At 51.1% G+C, this 13476-nt stretch overlaps 1 protein-coding gene across 2 annotated transcripts in view; it reads left to right on the top strand.

The window, feature by feature from the left end:
- The window catches only part of spag16 (sperm associated antigen 16), a 1374442-nt gene that overhangs the window by 29474 nt on the left and 1331492 nt on the right, over window positions 1-13476 (top strand). For both annotated transcript variants that reach the window (XM_072483243.1, XM_072483236.1), the window contains exon 2: window positions 4140-4186. In XM_072483243.1, the coding sequence (XP_072339344.1) occupies window positions 4140-4186 (47 nt within the window). The remainder of the gene's footprint in view (window positions 1-4139; window positions 4187-13476) is intronic.

The raw sequence follows: 13476 nt of genomic DNA, 5'->3' as shown, positions 1-13476 counted from the left end.
CAAGTACTCATCCAGGTACTTGTTAAAGGATGTGAGGCACCTGCCTCTACCACCATCCCAGGCAGTGCATTCCAGACCGTCACCACTCTCTGGATAAATTATTTTTCTCTCAAATCCCTCCCTCCCACCCCTCACTTTGAACTTGAGTCCCCTCTTAACTGACCCTTAAGGGGAACAGCTGCTCCATATCCACCCTGCCCATGCCCCTCAACATCTTGTACACCTCAATCAGGTCACCCATCAGTCTTCTCTGCTCCGGATAAAACAGCCCAAGCCTATCCAATCTTTCTTTATAACTTAAATGTTCAATCCCAGGCAACATTCTGGTGAATGTTCTCTACACCGCCTGCAGTGCAATTACATCCTTCCTATAATGTGGCGACAGAATTGCACACAGTATTCCAGCTGTGGACTCACCACAGTTCTATACAGCTCCATCATTATCTCTCTGCTTTTGTAATTTATGCCCTGATTGATAAAAGTGAGTGTTCCATTTGCCTTTTTCATCACCCTATTAACCTGCCCTTCTGTCCTCCGAGATCTATGAACAAACACACCAAGGTCCCTTTGTTCTTGGGAACCTCCCAGTGTCAGACCTTTCATCGTAAACTTCCTTGTTAAATTACTCCTTCCAAAGTGTATCACCTCTCACTTTTCAGGGTTAAATTCCATCTACCACTTATTCGCCCATTTGACCATCCCGTCTATATCTTCCTGTAACTCAAGACCTCAACCTCACTGTTAACCATCCAGCCAATCTTTGTGTCATCTGCAAATGTACTGATCCTACCCCCCCCACATAGTCATCTATGTCATTTATACAAATGACAAACAGTACGGGGCCCAGCATGGATACATGTGGTACGCCACTGGTCACTGGCTGCCAGACACAAAAGCAATCTCAGTCTACTACTTGTCATATGAAAGAAAGTCAAGGAGAGAAAAAGGAAGAGGTTTTAATGATTCTAACTCAAAGTGACGAACCAAATCCAGATGACTGAATTTGACATACCTCAAATTAAATTGGAAAACTAGGATGTTCTTAAAAATTGGGATAAATTGTTGAGTTGCCTTCCAGAGGAAAAACAGACTGACCTGAAAGAGTTATTGAAGTCACATGGGCAAGTTTGTGGAGATAAATTGGGAAGTACTAAAATGGCTGTACATGATGTAGATGTGGGAAAGGCTGTTCCGATCAAATAACATCCATACAGACTTAACCCTTTAAACTTGGCACAGGTTAACAAAGAGATTGGGAGTGTGTTTAAAAATGGGATAATTGAAATGGGTTGCAGCCAGTGGAGCTCACCCATAGTGATGGTGCCTAAACCAGACGGTACCCAACGGTTGTGTGTGGACTATAGAAAGGTTAATGCAGTTACAAGAACGGACTCTTATCCTATCCCACATTTGGAGAATTGCATTGAGAAAGTGGGACAATCAGCTTTTATTTCCAAACTGGGTTTACTTAAAGGTTACTGGCAGATACCTTTATCCGAAAGGGCGAAGGAGATTTCAGCTTTTGTGACTCCATATGGTATATACCAATTCAAAGTTATGCCATTTGGCATGAAAAACATCCCAGCCACATTTCAACGGTTCACTAACAAAGTTGTTTCAGGGTTACCCAATTGTGTGGTATACATCGACGATCTGGTAATTTTCAGCCGGACATGGAAAGAACATTTAAAACATCTGATGGAGTTATTCGATCGACTTCAGGAGGCGGGTTTGGTAATAAACCTAGCCAAACGTGAATTTGGAAAAGCCCAAGTCACTTTCCTTGGCCATACAATCGGGCAGGGTCGAATGGTCACACGGGATGTGAAACCAACAGTTGTTGAGGAGTTTCTGATACTCTCAAGATGAAGGGAAATAATGTGATTTCTTGGCATGAGTGGATTTGATCGAACATTTGTGCAAACGTTTTGTAGCGTGATTGCTCCACTGATGGACTTGCTGAAGAAACGTCGAAAATTTGAATGGACACCGGAGTTTCAACAGGCATTTGACTGCCTGAAAGCTGTGATAACCAATGCTCCTGTGTTCGAGAATTACAAGGGACTCTGTGATCAGATTGAACTAAAGTATCTGACTTTAAAGAGAAATGCCGAGGCGTAGAGAAATGGACGGGTCGTGCAGATACCATCTTGTTCAATGAGACTGTCAATTGAGACGAATTTCAGTTGGAGGAAGAAGAACAAAAATGGACTATATTATTGTACCTGTTTGCCTGTGTTGTTTTTTTTTTAAACAAAAAAAGTATATTTACTGTGTGCATTTCTTAAAGGATAGTGAAAATGTGAAAAATGAAACCATCTTGAAGTTGATGTTTTTTTTTCTTGGGGGGGGGAGGTGTCATGTGAGAGTACCTTTAAGAAATGGGTGTTATAAATGGGTGTGTATCAATATCTGTAGTGAGAGTACCTTTAAGAAATGGGTGTTTATTACTGCTGTGATGTCAGAGAGTGGGTGGAGCTGGGCTGTCTGTCAGCTTTTTACTTTTGTTTTAGGCTGTTTGCTGCAGGATGTGTTTTAGTTTTGTTTTCAGAGCTGGAAAGCTGCAGTCACAGCCAGAAGAGGTATTCTCTCTGTAATCTAAAGACTGAAAATCGATCCTGGTGGTTTAAAACTAATAACAGTAGTGACTTTAACCTGATGTGCTTCTGGTAAAAGGTGTTTTAAGTCGTATGGAAGTTAAAAGTAAGCTTAAAGGATTACTTTGTGTTGTATTCTTTGGGGGTTGTATTTAAATTAATGGTTGTTAAGATGTTCACTGTATGTTTTAAAAGGTTAACTTGAGTTCATAGAATAAACATTGTTTTGCTTTAAAAGCTACTTTTCCATTTCTGCTGTACCACACCTGTAGAGTGGGCCATGTGCTCCCCATACCACAATCTATTAAAAGTTGTGGGTCCGGTGAATTCCATGATACACTTTGGGGCCCATAACATACTGCTAAGCCAATTTTGAATCCACCCCGATCGTGGGGCAGGGCACCGTGGAGGCCCCCCCGGATCGGATCCTCCCCCCCCACCCCCCCGCAGCATGAACGGCGAGGTCCCGAGGCAGGTAGGACCATACGAGAACGGCGCCAGCTGGAGTTGGCCTAACTCGTCGGGCACTCGGCCCATTGCGCGGGGAGAATCGCTTGGGGGGGTGGGGTGGGCTCCGGTCACCGGAGAATCAGCGGACCCGCGCCGCAGCAGCGTCGCGTGATTCGCGCCCCCCCCCCCGGTGATTGGGTCGGAGAATCTCGCCCCTGGTCACTCAATTTGCTCAAGAACCTCAATCTCTCCTAGTCCCATAACTATCTCCTCATTCTGTTGTGTGAAGACAGAAGTGAAATATTCATTCAAACCCTGCCAATTTCCTCTGGCTCCACCCACAGATTTCCCACTTGGTCCTACCCTTTCCCTCGTTATCTTCTTCCCATTGATATACTTATCGAATATCTAGGGATTTTCCTTACTTTTTCCAGCCAGAGATTGCTCATACCCCCTCTTTGCTCTTCTAATTGATTTGTTAAGCTCCATTCTGCACTCCACTAATATCTCTGCAGATTTGCTCCCCTTATACTTGTTGAAAGCCTCTCTTCCTTCTCATCATATCCTGAGTGTCTCTGATCATCCATGGTTCTCTGGGTTTGCTACAACTTCCTATTACCCTAGAGGGAACATATTGGACCTGTACCCTCCCCATTTCATCTTTGAACACCCCCCCGCTGCTCCTCTGTAGTTTTCCCCACAAGTAACTCTTTGCCATGCTTTGCTTGATTGAGGGCTGTGAAGGTTTCTGGTAATGGCAGAGTTCTTTCACTTGTTGCCACTGTATATACTATCACAGAATATTCACAGAGTCTGCTGAGGTAAGGAAAACATTAACGTTCTTAAAAAAACAACTTACAGTGGCTTTATCTTGCCATGCAATTCAACCAGAGAGTATTCCTGTGATGATGTATACAGTGCCTCAGTAAGATATCACAGTTAGAATTAACCTCTTATACTGTACTGCATAAAGACTAAATAATAATTCCTTTATCTTTTAAATTAAATTGATACCTAGTTAAACTATATAAATTTATACTGCTGTTATGAAAGTGATACAATTATATGCTTCTTAACTTGACTCAAATACAGAGGTTACTATTACAGAAGAAAGTGAAGATGATTACCAATATGAAGAGGTATTACATGCTCTTTTTGTTTGATTTCAAATGAAATCTTTTGAAATATATATTTGTTTATTTCCTCTGATTGGTCAACACAAAAGTGGCTCGGGACAGGGTCCCCAGGACAATTGAATGTTCCACTTGGGGTCATCCTTAGAGGTGGCAGGGAATGGGGCCAGAAGTGTGAGGCCGCCTTGTAGGTCTGCTTACCCATGAGGGGCGGCACAGTGGTAGCACTGCTGTCTCACAGTGCCAGGGACCTGGGTTCAATTCCAGCCTTGGGTGATGGTTTGTGTGGAGTTTGCACTTTCACCCCGTGTCTGCGTGGGTTTCTTCCGGGTGCTCCGGTTTTCTCCCACAGTCCGAATATGTGCAGGTTAGGTGGATTGGCTATGATAAATTCCCTTTAGTGTCCAAAGATGTTCACATTAGGTGGGGATACGACGGGGAGTAGACCTAGGTAGGGTACTCTTTCAGAGTGTCGGGGCAGACTTGAAGCCCCGTTGGAATAGTTCTTGGAATGGTTCCATGAAACAGTCCCACCTTTCAGGACCTTTAGGCGTGAATTAAAATTATTCCCAATGAAATGTGAAAGGCCAACTTTAAAATTTGCGCAAATCACTTGTTCCGGACATATGGTTACTATGGTAGTAAGTATGTGCCTCTTCCAGCTAAACTAAAATAAAGCATCTCCTTGAAAGATGCTGGGCATAATTCTCCGTTTGGGAGACTAAGGGCGCGATTCTCCGTCCTCGTTGTGCTCGCGCCTGTGTGAAATGAGGCTGGTGAATAGCGGGAGAGACAGAAAATGAGAATTGCGTTTACGATGCAACCGGCCCCCTCCCATAGGCGAAGTCAGGATCAGGACGTAATGTGGCGATAAACCAATTATCACCACTTAAGCCCTATTTCCATACAAGTAACAGGAGCCACCCCTCATCCAATGGCCTCCTGTCATTCATCGGCCTGCCCAGGAAGAGGTCACACTGGCGCCGATTAGCACTTATTTTTAAAAAGGTGAACCTGGCGGGAAGGGTTTCTGTGGGGAACCGATGAGGTGAGTAGCCATCTTTGTTCGCAGGTAAAGAGCTCGTGTGCGCTGGGCTTGCCGCCCCAGTGCTCGGCGGGGGGCAGGGGACCCACGGCTGGGGGTGGGGGACCCTTCGCAGCGGTGGGCCGCCATGGGAGGGTCGGAGGGAGGCTCTGTGGGGGTCAACCTGGGGGCAACCCCTGGATTGTGTGCACCCATTGTGGGGGCAACCCTTGTCCCTGTCCGTCTTCCCCACCGACAACCCTTAACCCCCACCTACTACCAAGGCCTCTGGCCATGTGCCTGAGGCTATTGCTAATAAGGAATTGGCAGTCATGGTTAAGTGAGCACTTCACACAACCCAAGTGGATTCCCGTGTAGCATGTGGGAGTCATTGCCTAGCATCCCAATCAGACCGTTATGCCTGGATACTGTGTTTGAACACTGCGGGAGGCAACAGCACACATGCAGCAGCCAACATTCGAACACCCAGGGGATGGAACACAGCTCTGGGGACATGTCCATGGCTGGGCGGTGGGTGATTGCCACGGCGAGGGGATCACACCCCGTCCAGGTGACGTTGTGAGTGGGTATCTGGGTACAGGGTCTGGGGTCGAGTGAGGGGGGCCCACTGCAGCCAGGTGTGCATGGGCAGGGCGTCCCTTGTTGCGGGGGGCGGGGGAGGGGAATCATTGGGGAATTGGAGGGTCCCGGTGTGGGAGCCACCGTTTTCTGCCAGTCTAACAGCCTCCCCCAATGTCTTATGCATATTGAATGCTATGGCAGGGATTTTGGATAAGAATTTGCCCTAGTGGTGCTGCTGGTCTCCCAGAAGGCCAGTCGCCGGAGACAACGGCAGTAGCAGCATCAGCAGATGCTCGAGATGGCGGACCATGTGCTGGAACCGCCTCACACCCTGAGGACCAGGCCACTGATCAGGTCATGGAAGGACCCAGAGGGGGAGTGCAGGGTGATCAGGTGTCGCTTCTTAAGCTTTTTGAAATGAGTTGTTCGTTTTAAACAGATGACAGACATCGTATGCCGCAGGAGACTTTGTCTCAACAAGAAGACTGGGCGGCACCTGTACCATGTCCTCACGGACGTGGCTCCACATGTCGGAGGAGGACATTCGCTTGTGGTGGCTGTCAAGGTCACCGCAGCCCTGAACACCTCAGGATCAATCCAGGGCTCGAGCAGGGACCTGTGTGCCCACAGGTGTATCTGACAGGTCACGGATGCCCTGTATGCCCGGGCGGAAAAATCCATAATCTTTGACATGGACCAAGCCCAGCAAGATGCCCTAGCTGCAGGTTTCTCTGCCATCGCCGGGATGCCCCAGGTCTGGGGGTAATAGATAACACGCATGTTGCTCAGCGCTCACTAGCAGAAAGGGGTTCTACTCCCTCAATATACAGCTCTTGTACGACCACCAGGTGAAGATCATGCACGTATGTGCACACCTCCTGGTGAGCGTCCCCGAGAGCTACATCCTGGAGCAGTCAGTCATCCCCGGCCTCTTTGAGGAGCACCCCAGGATGGGCAGCTGGTTCTTGGGGGATAAGGGGTATCCACTGAGGACCTGTCTAACTATGCCAATATGGAGGCCGGAGACTGAAGCGGAGACCCGGTACAACGAGGGAAGCATGGTAGCACATGTGGCTAACACTGTGGCTTCACAGTACCAGGGTCTCAGGTTCGATTCCCCGCTGGGTCATTGTCTGTGCGGAGTCTGCACATTCTCCCCGTGTCTGCGTGGGTTTCCTCCGGGTGCTCCGGTTTCCTCCCACAGTCCAAAGACGTGCAGGTTAGGTGGATTGGCAAAGATAAATTGCCCTTAGTGACCAAAAAGGTTAGGAGGGATTATTGGGTTACGGGGATAGGGTGGAAGTGAGGGTTTAAGGGGGTTGGTGCAGACTCGATGGGCCGAATGGCCTCCTGCACTGTATGTTCTATGTAACGAGGCTAATGTGGCCACCCAGGCTGCGATTGAGCAGTGCATTGGACCCGTCAAGATGCACTTCCGGTGCCTCCATCGCTCCAGTGGTACACTCCAGTTCACCGCCCAGAGGGTCGCTCGCTTTGTGTGATCTGTTGTGCCCTCTACAACCTCGCACAACAGAGGGGCGACGAGCTGGGAGTTGGTGATAGGGAACATGCGACCACCTCTGAGGAGGATGAGGATGGTGAGAGGGCGCCCGACCAACAGGGGCTGGAGGACGATGCCAGGGAGGAACCAGAGGACCAGCCAGAGGCTGTAGGACTGGCGGCAGCGGTGAAGGTCCGTCCGGCAAGCAAGGAGGGTCAGGGAGACCCTCATACTCACCCGATTCACTTAGGCCATAGCCTTGTCCGTCACCCTCTACTTTCATTTCCAACCTTCCTTGTGTCTGTGTCACATCACTCCAGGGTGCTGGGACTGTGTCAACACCATCAGCAGGTCACTGTCGAGGGCAGGTGGGTGATGATAACCCACAGAGAGCTGAGCGCCAGTGTTTTTCAATCTATGCCATAGTCTGACCCCTGCCTGTTCGCTCAGTGTTCACTCCCACCCAGCACCTGCATGTGGTGTGCATGGGGGGGAGTGAGGGGATGCCTGGAGAGATGCGGACACCCGGTACAACGAGGCCCATGTGGCCACCCGGGCTGTGACGTTAACCTGGTGTTGTAAGACGTCTTACTGTGCCCACTCCCGTCCAACGGCAGCATCTCCACATCATGGAGAGATGTGGCAAGGGTACAATGTCGGCCCATATTGTGGAAGAAAGTGACAGAGGCGTCACACTGGTTGTGCTCAAGCGGTCCTTAACTTGGACCCAATAATTCAACAGGCTTCGATCACTGCCTTCGATTTTGGCCAATAAAGGGGTGGGTACCTTGATGGCTGGGCGTGGCCTTAGCGGTCATTGACCTTGGCTGTTTGGGCTCCCTGAGTAAAGGGAGTGGTGCCGATTAGTCTGTATCTGTATCTGTTACCTGAGTACAGTTCTTTTGTTCTGGGGAAATGGGCCATCAGAATGCAAACGAGCGGGGGTTTCGATCGCGTCTAGCTATCTGGGTTGCAGATACACACACAAGCTCTGAGTGTGTCTGAGTCCTGGATTGGCCATAATTCCCATGGTCCCTTGCGGGTGGCCACCTGAGATGGCTAATAATGCTCTTGGCGATGCTCCTCAGTGACTGGGACATGCTCTGCAGCGCCTCGGCAATTGCCACCTGTGACTGGGACATGCTCCGCATTCATATCTGAGAGCGGGACATGTTCCGTAGCACCTCATCAAGGTCAGCCGGGTACTGGGTAATGTCCCCCAGTGAGTCGGACATTCTGCTTAGACCCTCAGCCATGGTCGTCATCGACAGCGCGACGCTGTGACCCATAGCCACAAACTAGTATACCCCGGAGGACCTCTCTGGGGATGACACTGGTTTCTTGGTACTGCATTCACCTACTCTCCACAGTCGTCACCTTTTTGGGGAATTTTAGTGAAGAGGCTCCTCGGTCACCTCGTGCGCACTTCACACATGCGGAAACAGATCAAGTGGAGGTAGAGACTCCCGAGAGAGTGGGCAGTCAGAGGGCTGCCCGTTCCCAGGAAACAGTCCGGACAGGTATCTCGCTTCTGCAATGTATGATCCCACCACTGGTGGAGATGCAGTGCAGAACCAGGATCTACAGGAGGGGTGTCAGCAACTTTCCAGCGCCTGCAGTGTGGCTGGAGGTGTCCAACCGCTTTCAATTGCAGGAAATCATGCCGACAATGCGTGGTACCTAGGCCAACACCGAATGGCTGGTGTCCGTGGTGGAAGCCTTTGGTCAAAAATTGACAGCCATGAGTCTGGCCTTGGGGCACATTGTGCGGTCTATGGCTGAGGCTCAGGTCAAGGGAACCCAGTCACAGGCTGACATGTACCGGTCCCACTTGGACATTCTGTGGTGCTCCAGAGATTGTTCCAGTCTCAAAGGGTCATGGCTGGGGGTGTCGAGAGCATTGACCGAACGCTGACTAACCTGGGCCAGCCACAGAGGGGTGGCACAGTGGTTAGCACTGCTGCCTCACAGCTCCAGGCACCCTGGATCAATTCTAGCCTCGGGTGACTGTGTGGAGTTTGCACTTTCTCTCCGAGTCTCCATGGGTTTCCTCCAGCTTCTCCGGTTTCCTCCCACAGTCCAAAGATGTGCAAGTTAGGTGGATTGGCCATGTTAAATTGCCCCTTAGTGTCCAAAAGATTAGGTGGGATTACTGGGTTACGGGGATAGGGTGGAGGCGTGAGTTTAAGTAAGGCACTCTTTCCAAGGACTGTTACAGACTCGATGGGCCGAATAGCACTTTTCTGCACTGTAAATTCTATGACTGAGGCAGTGAGGGACATGATTCAGTCGCTGAGGGACGTGGCCAAGTCTCTGTGCTCCATGATTGAAGGCTTCAAGACCCTGGTTGAGACGAGAGTGGGCCTCCAGGACTGGCAGCGCCAGGTGATGGTGAAATCTTTGAAGCTCACTCTGGCCTCACCTCCGTTCCATGGAGAAGCCTAATAGGACCCCGAGGGAGGAGGAAGTGAAGGGGCCCGTGCGGGGGAAGTGCTGGCAAACCTTCAGGTCCAGGCCTCCAGAGGGCAGCCACCAAAGGCATCTCGGGTCACAGGGCGAGATACACAGCAGTCCACCTCCATGTCTGGTGTTCTGTCTGGGATCAAACCTGGAAGGAATGGTAGGCCACGTAAAATAAGGAAGTTGGACACCAGTTAAGTTGGCATGGCTGCAGCACATGGGTTAGAGGTAATATCAGGGCAGAACAATTGTACACAGGCACGGTTAAACTCCTTTTTACATCAACATTCCGACCTGCCTCGATCCTCTGTCTGAAGGGTGTGTGATGAGCTGAGCTGGTTGTAGACGATGTGATCGGGGGCGGGGGGGGGGGGGGGGGGGGGGGGGGCGGGAGGTTGGTGGTATGGGTGTTGGGGGTGGCATAGGGCAGGGCCCCCAGGACAATTGGACATTCCACCTGGGGTCACCCTCAGGTTGCAGGGAATGTCGCCAGAAGTGTGAGGCCACCTTGTAGGAATGCTTACCCAGTGAGTGACCCATTACTGCTCACCATCTCCATAACCACCCCACCCCTCAAAAGGATACACAGATCCGTAAGATGGAAAGATGGAATGGCCAGCACACATGCAGGGATGACATGAGCGGACAGTGGAATATGATCCTAAAGGCAGGAGTCAGACTTTGTCAAACGATGAGGAAAACCAGAGCTCATCTCGTGGTGAGTCATCATCCTCCACCCCGTGGACATGACCCACTGATACTGCCTGCCCAGGGCCAACACCCTGTAGTGAAGCTGGTAGGACCCTCGGAGGGGGGGAGGGGAGCAGGGGTGGTGGGATGGAGTGAAGGGAGGGGGGACCAGGAGAAGATGGGAATGGCTATGGGGAAGGGGGCACCACTTGGAAGGGGTGGGGGGGAAGAGTATGGAGAGGTGAGACAGTGTGGTGGAGCTGCCGTTGGCCAGACCCCCTAGTAGGGAAATCTGAAGGTGATCAGGTTGTCCCGTGTGCAGTGGCCTTGGAGCACAAGTTGGGCGGCTTGCTGTGCCATTCCGGGCTCCATGCCCGGTTCTTACTGGCCATCCTCCTCATCTATTCAGATCTGGCGTTCTTTGTCCTCCTCCAGCTTGTCTGCCATCTGCTCCCGCAATGTTTCACAGGACACAACAGGCTAGCACAATGTTCGAGGTCCTCCTGGGGTTAAATTGGAGTGTTTCACTGGAGTGGTCTGGGCATCTGAAATGCATCTTGAGGACGCTGATGCACTGCTCAAGGAAGCTCCTGGTTGCTGCATGGGCATCGTTATAATGGTTCTCCGCATTGGTCTGGGACTTCCGGACAGGCGTCATTAGCCAAGACCGCAGCAATTTACCCTTGCCGCACAAGAGCCAACCTCTTACCCTAAGGAGCGCCTTGAAGGTGCCATGCATCGGCGATTGTGCCAGAATGCATGCGTTGTGCATGCTGCCTGGATATCGAGTGGAGACGTGCATGATGTGCAGCTGGTGGTCACACCCAAGTGCACATTCAGGGAGTGGAAGCCCTTCTTATTGATGAAGGGCATCCCATGGTGAGCTGGTGCTGATAGGGAACATGTGTGCCATCAATCAGCCCCTGGACCTGGGGCATGTCAGCGAGAGCCGCAGATCCTGCTGCCCGGAAATCCTGGTGTGCCTGGTCCAGACTGAAGTTCATATAGTCTTATGCCCGGGCGCATAGGGCATCCGCCACGGTGTGGATGCACCTATGTGCGGATGTCTGATAGATCCCAGACAGATCCCTGCTCAGCTCCTGGAAAGACCCAGAGGCATAAACATTCAGGGTGACCGTCACCTTGATGGCAACCAGGAGTGGGTATCCTCCTCCATACCACCTTGTGCGGCATCATCTGGTACAGGTGGCGCACAATCTCTCTGGTTAGCTGAAGTCTTTGGCAGCACAGGTCATCCGCCAGCTCCTCGAAGGACAGGCACTGGCAGTATACACGTGGCCTGATGATGCGCCTTCTTCACACCTCCTCCTTGGTCCGTTATATGGCCGGCACTCTAGCCTCACCAGCTGGTCCCTGCTCTCCGAGCAGGCCCTGTGCCTCCAGCCTCCATGCGTCCACAATGGCAGCTGCGGTCAGGTAGATAGCAAGTATGGCTGTACTCCGAAATTCATTCTCTGCAGGGAGCGGGAAAAGAGAAGACATGATAACAAGTTGAGTATTTCCTTGCCCAACCAGATCCAAGAGATTCCATGGTGACCCTGAGTTGCACTTCAGCTCCACTTTCCACATGTCCCCCCCAAACCCACCCCCACCCCTCAGCCATTCCCTCCAATATGTTCCCATCAGTGACTGGCAGTGGGGGAGCCTTTATCCTCACCATCTGTCTTGTGAACAGGAGTATCGGTGGCTGCGTCAACCCCTGTCAGTGAAAGGCTCTGAGGCCCCTGTCTTATCTCCCCCTGGGGCCTACTGTGGGTGTCCTCATTGGGTGGGTTGTGTTTATTCCATCAGCAGGGTGGCACCTGGTTGTGCGATGGAGAGGGTCACTGTGTGCCACCAATTGCTTCCATGTAGAGGCTTGTGTGTGGGCAGGTTCTACAGCGAGGGATAAGGCAAGGAAGTGCGCATCTGCTGGGAGTCCTCTGCCTGAGAGAGACAGTGTGCCAGGGAGAGTGCCAAAGGCTCTGCTTTCTCCCTGCAGTGGTGCTGCGCTTCTGATGAATGCACGGAAGAGAACCAGCACCTCGTGTGCCACTGATTTGAGCTTGGCCACTCCCATCCCATTGATTGGTCAGCTGGGTCTGAGGGTTTCCCGAGGGGTGGCCTAGGTGGGTTCCCAAATGACCAGAGGCTCTGTGAACATTTACAGGATACAGTGAGCAGTCAGCAGAGTGAGGAGCCAGGGGCATGGAACTTGTACCAAATGGGTGCATTTAAAACAAATACTGCAGTATCTGAGCCAGGCTACCCCAATCTTGAGGGGGACACCCCAAATCCACAGAGCTGTCATCAAGTCGCTTCCCGCTACTCCACCGACACTGGCAACCACTCCCTAGCAAGCGCTACAATTTTTAACAGTTTTGAAAACTTTGCTTACCTTCTATCTCCCCCTCTGCAGCCATGGTGCCCAGTCTCCATTTGTAAATATCCACAGTAAATCGCGCCCGTGTCATTTCGCCTGAGAGGGGCAGAGAATTGCGGAGGCACGGAGTATAGTGGGTCAAATGCTCTAATCACATTTAAATGAATGCAAATGCCGGTTTTGTATGTCGCTGATGCGGGGCGCAAACCACCAGTGAGGGACCGGATTGCGGCAGGCCCGGATCTCGATTTTGGCCGGATGCCCGATTCTCCAGCCAATCACGATTCGCGTTTGCGGCGTCGTGAGGTAGAGAATTTAGCCCACCGTCTTGACTATTTAAACGTTGCCATTGTTTGCTGCCATAGCACAGTGGTTAGCACTGCTGCCTCACAGATCCAGGGACCAGGTTCAATTTCAGCCTCGGGTGACTGTGTGGAGTTTGCACCTTCTCCTTGCGTGGGTTACCTCCGGGTACTTCCTTTCCTCCCACAGTCCAAAGATGTGCAGATTAGATGGATTGGTCATGCTAAAATTGCCCCTTAGTGTCCAAAGGTTAGGCTACAGGGATAGGGTGGAGGTGTGGCTTAAGTAGGGTGCTCTTTCAAGGGCCAGTGTAGACTCGATGGGCCGAATGGCCTCCTTCTGCACTGTAAAGT

Source organism: Scyliorhinus torazame, chromosome 2 (assembly GCF_047496885.1).
Source record: "Scyliorhinus torazame isolate Kashiwa2021f chromosome 2, sScyTor2.1, whole genome shotgun sequence".
Lineage (NCBI taxonomy): Eukaryota > Metazoa > Chordata > Chondrichthyes > Carcharhiniformes > Scyliorhinidae > Scyliorhinus > Scyliorhinus torazame.
This window is presented reverse-complemented; position numbering and strand designations above follow the sequence as displayed.